Here is a 15,039-nt window from a genome sequence, read left to right as displayed (position 1 = left end):
AGACATGGTCGTGCTTGTTTGATGAGCTTATCAAGGTTCAAACTTATTGAATTTTAAATCGATATATTTCCGGCTTAGCCAATTAGTTTGCTAATTGCAATGAATAAATCATTGCCAAGTGTGCAATTACAAAATCTTTACGTACACACACAAAAGTATGCAAAGGGAAACATTACAAATCCAATTTCCCGAGAAATGACATGACTTGCATACTTACATACGTAAAGAGTTAGGGAAACAGCTAAGGAAAATCCATGCAAGTCAAATTATAAATTATTTATTTAGCTTAGAGCGTGTTTAAGGGTGAAATGCAACTGAATGTGAAATTAAGACGTTTGATTTGTTCAGTTTTAAAATAAATATTTGATTTTAATATCCATATGGATCTGGGTATTACCAACGTTACCCTGTAACGTTACATTCGTACGCCAAAATGTGACAAAATCATGAAAAAGGTGTTGTACTGAGTAACAATTCAGTTAAACTATATTTAGTGAATAAGATGAAAGCAATCGACCCTTCCGCCTTAAAGATATAAGCAAAAATATGCGATACCGTAACGTTATAAATATAGAAGTTGGTTTTGAGTTCTAATTGAATACCGCCAAACTCTCCGAAATGGTCAAGCCTTTTTGCTTAGAACTTTTTTAATATCATTTGAAATATTATAAGTTAATTGCATGGGCAATTTCATTTAAAACCGTTTTCTAGATATTTTTTACCAATCCTGAATATGACACGTTGCGTTGCATGACGCGATGAGAATTTATGATTATCTTGAGAATTTATCTACGCAGAATTTAATATATTTTTAATTTTTTAGTAATTAAAAAGCTCGGTATTTTCATTCTAGTGGGTTAATTTATGTGTAGACTGTTTAAATAAGTACTAAAACTTAAGTTCGATTCCTGAAGAAAATTTTTTAATATGTGAGTTTAGTATAAGTAAGTATAAGTATAAGTTTTTGGTTGCGGTTGACCTTTCTGTGTTTATTGATGAGAATATATCTTAAAGTCAAATATGTCTTTTCTTTTTTTTAATTCTTCCTTATCAATATTTATGGTTTGAGATTCTCTGGTTTATATATATATATATATATATATATATATATATATATATATATATTAGGTGAATCCATTTAAAAAATTTATGAGATATTATTCAAGAGGCGCTATGTCTTTTCTTTGTTTCTCTCTTTCTCTCTCTCTCTCTATCTCTTTCTCTTTCTGCCATTTGATATTTTTCAAAGTTACGACATTTTATTTTCTAAGCTTTATGAATCCTGCCCTTATTAATACTAATGACTAGAGATTTTCAGAATTAATAAATATATTTTCTACAGGAAATCAATCAAAGTTAATAATTGATGAGATTTTATCTAAAAGTCTGTCTGTCGTTTCATCTCTCTCACTCTTTCTCTCTATTCTCCCTTTTTCTTTCTTTAAAAGCACTTCTCAAATTTATGAAACTTAAATACGAGACTATTACTTTTGACTTCAAACATTCGAAGCACTTAAGGTAACTGATTGTGTTGCTTAAAACTTTTGGAAAACTTTATTCGAATTTTTGTTGGCCAAGTGCCACTGTTATTATTCATATTAATCATGAATAGAACGAATCACTCAAACATTGATGGCAAAGTTCAAGTTTTTCTTTTGGACAAGAGCCACAAAAGATTAACATAAGCTAAGCTCGGCTCGGCTCATTCTGCAAGTCCTTGTATACACACACAAACACTCATACACACACTAACACACACACACACAATCACACTCACACTCACTTTCACATATCTTTTTAAATTGTTGCACGCCTCGTGCTTGCCCATCACCCCTTAAGCTCACCCTGGGGGCAATCCTTATAAAAAGTTTAGCATAGCGCTCTGCAAATACAAGGGGTACAGAGGCAGAGGCGTTGGAAGGGTTGGAGGGGGCAGTAAAGGAGGTACAACAAAGGCAAATGCCTGGCATGCGTTTTTCACATTGTTCCATGCGGTTGAATAAACACAAGTCGTTACAAATACATACACACATTCACTTATGCATTTTGTGAGGTGCACACACACACACACAGACACACGCTCACTGACACACATACTGACTGCTGGCTCACAGACACTTATTCGCTCGCTTGCCTCTACAAGCTTACAAAATAAACATTGCGGTATGTATTTTGTTTGTACACACTGCGTATACGTAATGTAAGGCCACTCATTTTCCTACCTGGCTGACTGTCAGTGGCCAACGACATACACAAAAGAGACTCACACACACACACACACACACACACACACACAAGCTGCACGTCACAGCGTACGTGTATATGCAGAAACCCAGCAGCCCGGCAATCCATTGTGCAAAAAGATTTAACCCGTATCCTAAATCCAGATAGCTGAAAATTTACTATATTTTTATGGTATTTCAGCTTAAAGGAAACTCGACATTTCCGAATAGCTAACATTAAATAAAGTACAAGCTCAAAGACAGTCCAAGTATTTACAGCTAGGCATAAAAATGATATACGGCTATCTTTATAAATACTGAAAAAGAGAATATACTCTAAACTCTATTCCGTGCGATTAACACACACATCCAGTTTGAAATTTCATTTCATTTTATAGCCCTACTCATACTTATTTAGCCCTAAATTCAGGAGATCCTGCTGCATAAATATTTAGATTACACTTTTCATTTTTTCGTAGATTCCCTTTTATTTTCGTCCCCTAGCGCTTAAGCCCAACATCAAGTACAAGCGGTAATTTGCACATTTTAATTATAGTAAAAGAATCAGAATAAACAAAAATAAAACTAGTCGGAAAGGTTATAGTCGAGATCCCGACCTGGATACCCGTTACTTATATCAACATATATAAATGAACTTTATAGAAATTACTACCCAATAATATTAATAGATAACTTTAATTACCATAAAAAACTCATTATCTTAAAAACTGTGAGCGTGGTGGTTTTTAAATTTAATTTTTAAACTTCAAATAAAAGTACTTCGAGGTTTTCATTTGTAAGTAAATAATTGTTGTTACTTATTTTACTAAAACTTCTCAGTCATATCAGCTTACTCTAATGATGTAAAAAAATTGACAACCTTCTGTAATTTATTTTTTTATTTTTTGGGAAAAGTTCTAATATAATAAGATTCTTTTTTTTCCATTTTCAACTCAAAATGTAAGTCAATTCTTAATTAGACTTTAATTACCGTAGCTATAATTTAACTAATCCTACTCATATTCGCTTCTTTTCGCTTTCTTATGATTTACCGCAAGGAAAATTCTCAACCTACTGTTATTAACAGTTTCAGCTTTCGGCTTTGGTTGTAGAAAGTTTACGAGGCTGTCATCGTATGAAAATGTTGTGTGCAACCTCGTGGTATGTGGTAGCATTTGGGTTAAAAGTGAACTAATTTGCATAGACCGCATGGAACAATGCGCAGGCGGCTGCATGAGGTAACAAAAAGATTCATTAGGGCCAATCAGTGCAAAGCGAGTGTTGACGAGGGGGGTGGGGTGGAGGCAGGTGGCATAAGGCATGTGGCAAGGGACAATGCTGCGCCACGAGCCGAAGCGAGTCGTGTGTGTAAACAGTTTTGTTGTTTGCCTTCTAAATACGCACGTTCTACTTTAAACAAAGCGTAGCACACACACACAAACATATACACAAGCTGGACTGTTGTAAACAACTTTTGTGTGTGTATGTATGCGTGCGTGTGTGCAAAACAAATTTAAACTTTACGCTCAAAGTTTATTTTTATGAGCGAAACTTTAAATAATGAAATTATCTGACAAGAACTTGAAGATGAGGAAAGCAATATACAAAGACCTCAAACGGAGAGAGAAGCGCAAAGAGTACAGAATATAAGTTATAGAGACTGAGCGAGAGTAAAAGAGAGAGTGTGAGCCTATGTGTGTGTGTGTGTGTGAGTGTGTGGCAGACAAAGAACTGACGATTATCCGTTGTGCTGCCATCGACATCCAATCAATGGCGTAATTTATGCCTTTATTTCCAATACTCGACTCCTTCGTACCTTCGCTGCGAGGTATCAAATATTTATTTACACTTGAGCTATAATAATTCATTGATGCATTGAATGCCAGGCACAGGCTCGCACTTTGGTAATCGGTCTCGGGCACGGGCACGACCCGGCAACGTAAACGTCAGGACTAACCTTTGCCCGATGTCCTTCAAAGGCGCCGTCGCTGTGAAAGCAACAGCTGTGCGCGCGCTCTCCTTGCATGAACATGAGTTCATGTTCGTGTCCATGTCCATGTCCTTCCAATAAAGCTTTTCGACAACGCCGTACACTTTTTCCAATTTCGAACTCGTTTACAAAAAAGCTTCGTTATCAAAGCTTTGTAAATATAGAGAGAGACACTCAGGTATTGTCAATGTGGCGAGGGTTGATTTATCACTTTTTGTACTTCCCATTAAACAAATAATAATATTAAAAAAAACTATCAACACTCGCAATTAGTTAACTATAAAGTTCAAATTGCTTTAACGGCTTAAGCTTTTTCGCAGCTTAAGCCACGTTTTCGCTGTTATATAAGTTATGCATGTTATTTATTTCTGTTGAAATGTTATTGAAATATTTTTGTATCTTAGATTTCTCTACTATAAATTCCTAATATTATTTTAAAAATTTCCACAGCAAAGATTTAATGTAATAAAATTGAAAGAAACCAAAGTAAGAATAAATAAGGTAGAATAACTAAGCAAGTTCATCTATGCTATGATAAATGAGATAATAAGCATGCAGAGTATAAAACTAAGAAAAAATCTATTTCATTAATATTAGTTTTGATCAGAGATCACAAATAATGATTATTTTCGTCTTTTTTAATTAAAAAAAATCAACGACAAGGAAGAAAGATACAAGAAAAAAAACACCATGATCGTTTCCATGAAATCTTTGCATTTTCGACATGATTTAAATTTATTAATTTTTATGGATTTTCATCAATGACTATCATTATTTTTGAGTAAAAAAAATAAAAATCACATATATAATCATCACTTCTGATTTTTATTTTTTTTTTATCAAAATAAAAATCAATTGCAATTTATAACTTACGGGTAGAACTTTTTGCCAATTTTGTTTTATTTACTTAAAAAGGGAACTTAGAGAACCCACTCAAAGCCAAAAAAAAAATATCAAATCAATGAAGCTCAAAATTGCTGAGGCTGTTATCAATATCAAATATTGAATATGCCCAGCGCCTTTGCGACGAAAAGTTGCTCCCGGGGCAAAGATTTTGTCGGCGCCTCCTCCACCCCCTTCAACTTCTTTTTAGCAACACATTTTTTAAGCAAATAAACAAAACAAAGATAATTCCTTTAAAAAAATATTAAATTGACAACTCCAGTGTTAAAAATGTTTACTAAAATTAATTAAATGTTACTACAATAAAAACTTATAACATGATAATTAGCTCATTACATAAAAATGGGTATTATTAGATTCGTGACAGATTATGGTATACCAGTTTGAACACTTTTACCTCCGAGACTATTCGAATTAGAGGAACCAAATTGGGTGACAATACTCTTAGGATGTTGACCTATCGCCCATGTTGTTTTTTAGTTAAATCAAATAGTTTAGACTTCTTTGACTTTTAAAATGCTGAGTCGTTGCCATTTTATCCGCATATTATCTGAATTTATCAATAACATCCTGAATCATACTTTAAAAATACATGATAAAATTAAAAATTTTGTACTTTAATTTTATAATGGTTTGTTATTTCTAAAATTGTAAAATTGATTTAAGCTCCCCCAAATTGAGGTATTAATTGTTTGCTTTAATGAAAGCAAAATCATAAATTACTTTACCCATATTTGGAGATATTCGATTGATAGCAAATGGAGACTGCTAAGTTATCTTGTCCAATTGATGATCGTAAGTGGTTCAAATTTATTTGAAGTTTGCGAAATAAACGATGTGCTAATGCTGATGTGTCAAATTCATTGTATGTTTTTTAAGTTCACTGTCCAATTTGGATTTAGTGTTAAAGTCCTAATTGATGGGGTCGATTGATTCTAAAAATGGAATTCAAAATGTATCAGTTTCTGGTATGTTTTTTCTATCATCTGCAGCCACATATTAAAATTGTTTTCGCACTTTTCGTTGTCTGATTTATTTAATTTCAGGCTCAACCCCTCAAATTCTTTCTAAGTTCAAACTCTTTTTGAAATATACCCCCCTCCCCTTCTAACCCTTTTTTTGGCTTTGAAAGGTCCCTCTGAGTTGCCTTTTTAAGTACGTGCAAGATAATTGGCAAAAATGTCTACCCGTAAGCTTTAAATTGGAATTGATTTTTATTTTGATAAAAAAAAAATAAAAATCAGAAGTGATGATTATATGTGATTTTTATCAGAAGTGATGATAATATGTGATTTTTATGTTTTTTTACTCAAAAAAAATTATTATCATTAATGAAAATCCATAAAATTCATGAAGTAATGATTATATGTAATTTTTTAAAATAAAACTTATAATGATTATGTTCTCTGGTTTTTGATTTTTGTCATATTCAAAATTTCATTAATTTATTTTAAATACACACTAAATAATACACCAGAAGAGACCATATGTTAAAGGGTTGACAGCCGTCTTATTTCTGTACTCTATGTTTAAAACAAAAAAGCAAGCAATGACAAAATTAGCTTTTTATAATTTTTGCATACCCAATTTGTTTATTCATAAATTTGTATTCATATTTTTTATTTAATAATTATATGCTTCCTAGTTCTGTGCTCCTATTATATTATATTAATTGTTTGTCAAAATAATTTACGTTCTTTCCATTTATTATTTCGTCTTCGGGAATTAGTTTACAAATATTTCTAACTAATTGCTTAAATTAGAATGCCGAATTAGATGTTTATACTGGACTAAGAACATTACGGGTTATGGGGCTTAGATTTTAAACTTCACCTCATATATTTCATATTCATATATATTTTTATTAACGCTACAAATCCTCGCATTAAAATAGTTCAACACTTTTAAACTTAATACAATATGCTCTGATCATGTTGAGTATGTGTAATGAAAAAACCATTATTTTTAAAAATTGAAACCTGCTTTTTTAAAACACTTCAGTCATCAAATTCAAACACGGGCTTTCCGTTAGCATCCCAGCTATTCTTGCATTTCTTGAAGGCACAAGCCAAATAAAGAGCTGGAAAATAAAAGGTAGAAGGTTAGTTGGTATCATTAATTGTGGAATTGTGTACTTGAAACTCACTTGTTGCTTCCCATTCGGATTTGGACAGTGTGCCCATTGGACGTCCACGTTGTGTGCCGACGGCTTTACGCACATGGGCGAACTGGTCATCGTTGCCACAGCGATGGGGTTGCACAGATTCCAGGCCAGACATGCGTTGCAACAGTTGGCGACCTTGGGGCAACGTCTCCTTGTAGTAGTCAGCAAATGTGCTGCGTCTGACCAGCTGTAGACCATATTTGCGACCAAGTTTAACAAGTGTGGGGAAATGCACTAGAAATTCGGGACAGTCCACAACGCCCTCCAGATGGAATTGATACTTGGCGCCAAACAAAGGCAGTGAATCCGTATCACACTCAAATTCAATATTGTAGACATCGTTGCCAAAGCTACGTGCATCGGGACCAGCTTCCTTTAACCGTCTAATGATCTCATATGCATCCGGCATAGTTGCTATGAAGTAACCTCCCGGCTGCAGACACTCGGCTGCGTTGCGCATCATGCAATCCGCCTGGACGAGCGACTCGAAGCAGTAGTGGAAGGCAAACTGGCAGGATACCAAATTCAGCTGCAGAGAAGCGTCCTTGTAACGCTCGCGAAGTCTCACCATCGTCGAGTCACAGGCGAAGAATTCGGCTGTGAATTTGTGGCCAAACTTGGATTTATCGGCTCGCTGTATTATATCCTGGTAGCGACGCTGGCATTGCTCGACAGAAACCTCGGCAATGTCCGTGCAGATCAAGTGTGAGATGGTGGCCTTGTCCCACTTAAGCAGATCGCCGCCCTTGCCACAACACATGTCCAGAACACGGAGTGCTTCACCAATGCGCTTCTGTTGCTTGATAAGTGCCATGTATTCGTTGATAAGCTGACTTTTGATCCAGTTGTTAAAGTTTCGCATAAAGTAGATTTTCGACTTGTGTCGTTCCTTGCGTCCCGCCTCCTTCAGCTCGTTGTAGTGATGGGCTACCACATGTGTGTTGGCGGCTCCACTTGCCTCCGCATCCGCATCCTCAGCATCGTTGCCTTGAACAGCTGCTGGCTGAGAGACTTCAGCGGCAACGGATTCAGTGTTGTCGTTGCCTTCGCTTCCCTCATCATCTGAAAGTCTCACTGATTGATGGGACTGTGCAAATTCTTCATCCGCTGTATTCTGTTCATAATTTACGCTCATTTTATTATTACACAAAGCAAATAAATGCAGCTGCCCCTTAATAATGGAAAGTCTGGCCGCGTTACTTTCCAACAGCTGTTTTAAAACTTAGCCTGCTTATCGATATCGTTTGCAGGTGCAACACTGTCACATAGATGAATACAAATAACAAGGTTGCTCTAACGAGAGTGAGCATGACATAAAAAGCAGTTATCGCTCTACTCTTTACAGTGAACGTTGTGTCAGTGTGACGTCAACGATAAATGGCGGCAGTTCTTTGATAAACCTTGTGAATTATACCTGCATGGTTATTGGCCAATCAATCACCTGTTTACGTGCGGTAAATTAATACTAAATGCAATTTCGTGCTTTCTTAAGGCTGTTGTTAAATAAAAGCAATTCAACGGCGCTTGGCAGACGCAATATGGCCTGCAGCAGGTATGAATACGTCAAGTCCTACGAGCAGGACGACAGAATCTTGCCAAATGTTTGGATCGTAATTCGCATTGATGGCAAAAAGTTTCACAAGTTTTCCAACGCGCACAGATTTGAAAAGCCCAACGATGAGAATGGTAAGAGAGACAGTAAATACAAAAGTTAATTAAATAGTAGTAAATAGTAAATAGTATTCTAATTAGCGCTCAATGTAATGAATGCTGCTGGCATTGCTGTGATGCAGGAATTCCGAGACATTGTGCTGGGATATGGACAGAGTGACGAATACTCCTTTGTGTTCCGCAAGGATACGGCGGCATTTAAGCGTCGAGCCTCCAAATTGCTAACCTATGTGACGAGCCTGTTTTCCAGCAGCTATGTGATGAACTGGGCCAAGTGGATGGACCGACCTTTGAAATACGCCCCCTGTTTCGATGGCCGAACTGTGCTCTATCCATCCGATGAGAATCTACGGGATTATCTGAGCTGGCGCCAGGCGGATGTGCATGTGAACAATCTCTATAACACGGCATTCTGGAAGCTAGTGCTGGAGTCGGGCTTAACCAATCAGCAGGCTGAGGAGCGACTTCGTGGAACACTCTCGGCAGACAAGAATGAGCTGCTCTTTCAACAATTTGGGATTAACTACAACAACCTGCCTGCCATGTACCGCAAGGGAACCATTTTGCTGAGGAAGCGTGTGGTGCAGTCCGAGAATGTGCAGGATAAGGGAAGACAGGCGATAGTGCCCATACACGAAGATCTAATAGGTACACAATTCTGGAAGAAGCACACGGAATTACTTGGCAAATATGTGCCCGGCAACTATGTCAGTCCATCCAATGTGCCCAGGCTGCTGGAACATCAGCTGACTGAGGACTTGGACGAACAACGGCGGGACAAGGCGAATATAAGCTGAGCTTCGAGTGACTTATGGCAATAGTTTAATTACAATTTTACAATTACATTAAGCGCAAAGAAATAAACTCGTTCAACTATTCGATTTCGATTAGTAGTCATCGTCGTCGTCATCCTCGTCGTCTTCGCTGGGTTTCCGGCTGCTGATGTTCCCGTCCGTCGTCTGCTGTCGCTGTATTAACGCATTGCTCTGTTGGACGGCGGCTGCCTGCATGCTCATCCATTGTTGTTGCTCCTCCCGCGCCTGCTCCTCGCGCGCCTTGGCAAACAGCTCCTGCTGCTGGCGCAGCAGCTCCTCCTCAGGTATGCCCAGATTCTCGAGACGCGTGCTCTGTCGACGTCGCTTGGCGGCCACTTCCTTGCAATCGTGGAGAACAGCCTCCGCCTCCTGTTTGTAGTCGCGAAAGCCCAAGCGATCGAGTGCTTCCAGAACATGCTCGGCATTGATGGTTTTCTTGCTGCGCTGATTGCACACCTCGTTCGCCTCGGAGCTAATCAGGTGTATAAACTCGGAGCAGCAGTTTAAAATCAATTCACGACTTTCATTGGCCACTCGCACCGTTGGCACCAGTTCCTTTATTATTTTGTTGATGCTGGCGCGTGGTAGTGTCAACTCATCATCCTCAGCACTGGGTGGCAGTAGCTCCTCCTGGGGATTGGACATAGCGCGCACGAAAACGTAAACAAAACTCGAGAAATGGGAAAAATAAACAACGATGCTGCTGCTTCTTGCTGCTACCGTTGTAGTGTTGCAAAACGAGTGACAAATGCTTAATCGTATCGATGCTGCGATGTATTGCTGTAGCAATAATCGATAACAACGGATATGCTTAAAAATAATAGTGGGATTTTTAGTTAAATTTTCTGACTTGGTCAGTTGCTCATTTATTTATTGATATGAAACTATATTCTAACACTTAAATTTTAAATTGCTGACAAATGCATATATTTTTGTGTACTATTTTTTTTTTGTCGATAAATGAACGTCCTAGTTCATAAATGATTGAATAAATTCGCTCGTTCATTTTAATAATCCGTTAACTTGAACTATTCTTAACGAAACGACACAGCCCTTCTTATAAATAGGGATGGCGATATTCAAGAACGTGACAATATTGATATCCGATTTAATATCGCATATAATAAAATAAAATATCGCCTTCCTCAATGTACCCATTGTAGAAAGAGTGCATACTTTTTGGTCAGAATCCTAAATTTCCTTTGTTTCTAAGTTATTCTGAAAATTACTATTGAACAAAATAAGTTAATGTTTAAACTTACCGAGAAAATGCAGCGAACTAAATAATTGAAACGCTGTTATATCTAAATGGTATCGCATTGAATATAATTTCGTGTCACGACATAGCCTGTCAATATCGATATTGCCTCCCATCCCTAAACTCTTCTTCAAAACAAAATTCATTTATTGCGAGAAGCTGACGCCGCTAATGAAAATAAGAAATTAAAGAAAACATAATGGGTGACTACGATTCGGATGATGAAAAATCCCAGTTAGAAAAGTTGCAGCATGCGAAAGTGCCGCGTGGAATGTTTGTTAGCGGCTGGGACGATGATGCCGACGAGTTGATCGAAGAGGATAAAAATCCCCAAGGTATGAACGGTATATTATGTGAATTAACAAGTAATTATATGGTAAACTTTATACGCAGCCAGCATTGAACGCATGATACTGTGGGCCGTGAATGAGAACCGCATCAGTGAGGTGCGGGAAATCCTTCAGCTGGATGCGGACACAGTCAACGCTCGGGATGATGATGGATACACGCCTCTGCATCGCGCCTGTTACAACAACTTTGTGGACATTGCCAAGCTGCTGCTGCAGTACAAAGCGAATCCGAATGCACGCACTGAGTTGGGATGGACGCCATTGCATTCGGCTTGCAAGTGGAATAATGCTGATTGTGCTCAGCTTCTGCTGCAATTTGGCGGAGATGTAAATGCCGAGTCGGATGGTCAGCAAACTCCTTTGCACATCACAGCCACCGTTTCCAACTGCCGCAATACGGCAACGGTGCTGCTCCTGAATCGCAATATAAAGGCGGACAAGGAGAACAACAGCGAGGAGACAGCTGCTGTTATAGCACGTCGTACAGGCATGAGCTACGTCATCTTTGAGATGGGCAATGAGGCGTACGATTGCGATACGGGACTGATAGACTAAGAGTCGTATGCGTTTCATTAATATAATACTTATTGTTAGTTTTATTTATATGCGTATGTTATTGAACGGAACGCGTTCTTCAGCTGGCCGGCGCCGGAGTGCGCACAAAATGCTCATAGAATGACTTTGTATAATTCGCCATCTCATCCTGCATGGCGGCGGGCACAAAATACGGATTACCCTGACCGCCCTCAATGGTGCCCTTGGCCGTGTAGCGCATGTAGCTGGAAACTGTCGTCTCTGGCGGCAGCACAGCTCCATCCTCAATCACACAGCAATCCTTGAGCGTGCAACGACGGCCCTGGCAAGACAATTGACAATAATATTAATAGAGATAAATAAACACTGCAAAAATTGTAATAGAGAGCTGCATGAATGAACTCAAAGTGACATATAAAGCTAAGGAGCTCCAAAAGAATTAATCAGCTCAAGTTCGACTGAATCCTAACGAATTTGAGTTCTCGTATAAAAATCACATTGACAACATTCACTTGACGATACATGAGTTTGAATGAGTGAGAATTTGAATTCGAATTAACGAGAATTAACAATTTGACAAATAAAAATTAGCTTACTCCGTCCTTTCGTTCCGAAAGTATATGCATGCATTAAGTACACACAAGTATATTAATATATATTAAATTTGTTTTCCTTGTTTTATGTTCTGTATTGTAAGTTTAGTAGAAATAAGGGTAAAATATTTAATAATTATGAAAAACCTTAAAAGTAAATTATAATTTTTAGACTCGAACATCTGCGGCCGTTTCGCATGTGTCTGCTCTATCTTGTTTTAAAACTTTACTCGTCAAAAACATGGCAAACAAAAAAAAAACAGATATCAAAAATACTTTCTCATTCAAACTCAGTTTCGACAAACCAAGTATGCTAGCAGCACAACTTCACTCAACTTAATTCGTTTAATTCATTCAACAGAACTCACTAGAACTCATTCATTGAATGAATTCAAGCAGCTCTATAACTTCCAAGTTGCCTACTTACAATGATGGCATTTTTGCCAATGTATACAAAGGAGCCAATAATCGCGGCGGATACCACAGCACCCTCGCCAATAAAGACATGATCTCCTATGTGCATGGGAAAGAAAGCGATTCCCTTGCTGAATTGCTTGTAAGGTGGTCGGATCACTGAGTTTTTGCTAATCACACAATATCGGCCGGTGCGAACATTCGCCAGATCTCCACGGATAATGGCGCCACTCTGCACAATCACCTTGCCATTGAGCACTATGTTCTGGGCCACAGAGCACCGTGTGGCGACTCACTTTGTTGCCAGAGGCCTGTAAACAAACAAAATTGGCCAGTGTCAGCAGTTGATGAGATCATCAAGAGAAATTATTCGACACGCCTTGGATCGGAATTTCTTTACAAATATTACAGACCGTTTCAACGTATTCATCTTTGCTGTAGTACGTGTCCGGAATTTCCATTATATTTTAGTAATATACAACTAAATATTTTCGCAAATTCTGTGTGGGTTTCTGTTTTACCAACTCAGCTGTTATTATTTCGTTCAGAACAAGTTCAAATGAACGGCTCTTTGAAATAAAAAAATTCACTTATTCGGTCATACACAGTGTTGTCAACTCTTCAGGTTCGGAAAAGCTATATTAACAATTTTAAAAAGCTAGTGAATTTAAAAAAATCCAAATAAAAAGCCATTATAGTTGTTAGTTGTTTTTATTATTATTCCAGTAATTAAAAGCATTTGTCGATCTCAGCATAATCATCATCTTCCTCAGCTATACAGATTGCTTTGTCCCAATTCATTTAAAATACCTTACGTTTCAATCAGTAAGTTTTGCAGTTATGGTTGATTTGTAATACCTGCAATAACATTTTCTTCATCCCTGATGAAGAGATAGCCAACTCGTAAATAAGGCATTACTCATTCAGGCCTCTTGCGGTTTTGCTTAATATCGTATCTTAGGCATCTTAATGCGCTCGCAAATCAAAAAATTTTGTAATCCTTTGCCAGTGATGGAAAGTATTGTAAAGATGGTTAAGCGGCATTTACTGATATTATTGTAAAGACTGTGGATTAAAAGTGATGCTATGATTTGATATGTTCAATATGTTGTCACCTTGGGCCGCGCCGGCTGGCTCATCGTTCTCAGGGTGAAGTCCCATCCCTGGCCTGCAGTCCGAACAATCGATTACATCATCGATACACAAACAGCTGTGCGAACGGAACTACACAACACTACAACAAAGACGACGGAAATCCAGCATAAACAACAAAACCTGCAATCAACAACAAACGGTAAGTAAACAAACAAACATTCAAAACCTAACACTGATCCACCTCTCGTCCAAACAGGATCGGTTCGGACCCAGGCGTACCCGCCCTGCCTGAGATGACCCCGTCATCGTCTCCTCATGTTGGCCACCGAATGGACTACTTCATCCTGTGGCCATCGTGTTTCTCTCTCCCTACGCAATAATTACTCGGACATTTTATCATCAGGTAAGTATTATATTCTTCACGTGATTCTTCTCATAATTAACATCTTATCTTATCTTCTACTTACAGGTATGTATGTATCAAACAATTAAACAATTCAGCAACAATGCAACAAGGAAGAAACTAACAACTAGGTCATGATGCTGTAAAGGTAAAAGCTCGCCGGAAATACTGTGACGCAGATGCTAGTGCAGAAACAACTCAGGAATTATAAATGTATCTGGTATATACATACATATATGTTCATGTACCGGTAAGTTAATTATGATGTGATTAGTGTGTGATTCTATGTAAATGTGAATATGTATCGCTTAAGGACCTTGCCTACCTAAAGAGCTCTTTGGGTTAGTTGAAGGGCGATATATGTTTTATGGTATGAGTATATATATATGTATACAATATCTATTGTATTTTGTTGAGTGAATTTGCAATGTTATTGTTTTTGTGTTGTTCCTAAACTGTTGTGTTTCAATTTATACAGATATTATTTTATTTACTTGCTTTATTCCTTTATTTTTTACTTCTTTAATTTTAATTATTAATTAATTTAATTATATTATTATTTAATTTTATATAAGTTTTAATATAAGTATTTTTACGTTTTAATTTTATAATTTCATTTAATGTTCG

The 15,039-nt window shown here is 37.4% G+C and overlaps 5 protein-coding genes across 5 annotated transcripts; 2 read left to right on the top strand and 3 right to left on the bottom strand.

The window, feature by feature from the left end:
• Window positions 1-6,803: 6,803 nt before the first annotated feature.
• On the bottom strand, window positions 6,804-8,498 carry LOC117781922 (mRNA cap guanine-N7 methyltransferase). The gene is made up of 2 exons (XM_034618805.1): window positions 7,262-8,498; window positions 6,804-7,195 (listed from the first exon to the last, which is right to left on the bottom strand). The coding sequence occupies exons 1-2, from the start codon at window positions 8,412-8,414 to the stop codon at window positions 7,113-7,115; spliced, it is 1,236 nt and encodes a 411-aa protein (XP_034474696.1). The 5' UTR covers window positions 8,415-8,498; the 3' UTR covers window positions 6,804-7,112.
• A 217-nt stretch (window positions 8,499-8,715) lies between these two features.
• On the top strand, window positions 8,716-9,831 carry LOC117781504 (probable tRNA(His) guanylyltransferase). Its single transcript, XM_034618277.1, has 2 exons — window positions 8,716-8,965; window positions 9,032-9,831. Exons 1-2 carry the CDS (start codon window positions 8,749-8,751, stop codon window positions 9,745-9,747), a joined length of 933 nt encoding a protein of 310 aa, XP_034474168.1. The 5' UTR covers window positions 8,716-8,748; the 3' UTR covers window positions 9,748-9,831.
• Window positions 9,756-10,480, bottom strand: LOC117781505 (protein Dr1). Its single transcript, XM_034618278.1, has one exon. The coding sequence runs from the start codon at window positions 10,408-10,410 to the stop codon at window positions 9,838-9,840; it is 573 nt and encodes a 190-aa protein (XP_034474169.1). The 5' UTR covers window positions 10,411-10,480; the 3' UTR covers window positions 9,756-9,837.
• Window positions 10,481-11,160: 680 nt separating this feature from the next.
• On the top strand, window positions 11,161-11,972 carry LOC117781573 (ankyrin repeat domain-containing protein 49-like). The gene is made up of 2 exons (XM_034618341.1): window positions 11,161-11,358; window positions 11,417-11,972. Exons 1-2 carry the CDS (start codon window positions 11,223-11,225, stop codon window positions 11,926-11,928), a joined length of 648 nt encoding a protein of 215 aa, XP_034474232.1. The 5' UTR covers window positions 11,161-11,222; the 3' UTR covers window positions 11,929-11,972.
• On the bottom strand, window positions 11,948-13,417 carry LOC117781574 (dynactin subunit 5-like). The gene is given in 4 exon segments (XM_034618342.1): window positions 11,948-12,229; window positions 12,928-13,183; window positions 13,185-13,225; window positions 13,328-13,417. Coding segments are annotated over 4 exon segments (567 nt in total). The 5' UTR covers window positions 13,376-13,417; the 3' UTR covers window positions 11,948-12,007.
• Window positions 13,418-15,039: the final 1,622 nt, after the last annotated feature.

Source organism: Drosophila innubila (genome assembly GCF_004354385.1).
Source record: "Drosophila innubila isolate TH190305 chromosome 2L unlocalized genomic scaffold, UK_Dinn_1.0 4_B_2L, whole genome shotgun sequence".
NCBI classification, from domain to species: Eukaryota; Metazoa; Arthropoda; class Insecta; order Diptera; family Drosophilidae; genus Drosophila; species Drosophila innubila.
Note: the sequence above shows the minus strand (reverse complement) of the source record. Positions and strands in the feature narration are given on the sequence as shown.

Bases quoted from the DNA above. Each gene is read 5' to 3' on its own strand.
- LOC117781922 (XM_034618805.1), bottom strand. From the start codon at position 8,414: ATGAGCGTAAATTATGAACAGAATACAGCGGATGAAGAATTTGCACAG. The intron at 7,196-7,261 runs GTGAGTTTCAAG...TTTATTTTCCAG, and splicing joins ATCCGAATGGGAAGCAACAA to CTCTTTATTTGGCTTGTGCC.
- LOC117781504 (XM_034618277.1), top strand. From the start codon at position 8,749: ATGCAATTTCGTGCTTTCTTAAGGCTGTTGTTAAATAAAAGCAATTCA. The intron at 8,966-9,031 runs GTAAGAGAGACA...TATTCTAATTAG, and splicing joins AAAGCCCAACGATGAGAATG to CGCTCAATGTAATGAATGCT.
- LOC117781505 (XM_034618278.1), bottom strand. From the start codon at position 10,410: ATGTCCAATCCCCAGGAGGAGCTACTGCCACCCAGTGCTGAGGATGAT.
- LOC117781573 (XM_034618341.1), top strand. From the start codon at position 11,223: ATGGGTGACTACGATTCGGATGATGAAAAATCCCAGTTAGAAAAGTTG. The intron at 11,359-11,416 runs GTATGAACGGTA...CTTTATACGCAG, and splicing joins AGAGGATAAAAATCCCCAAG to CCAGCATTGAACGCATGATA.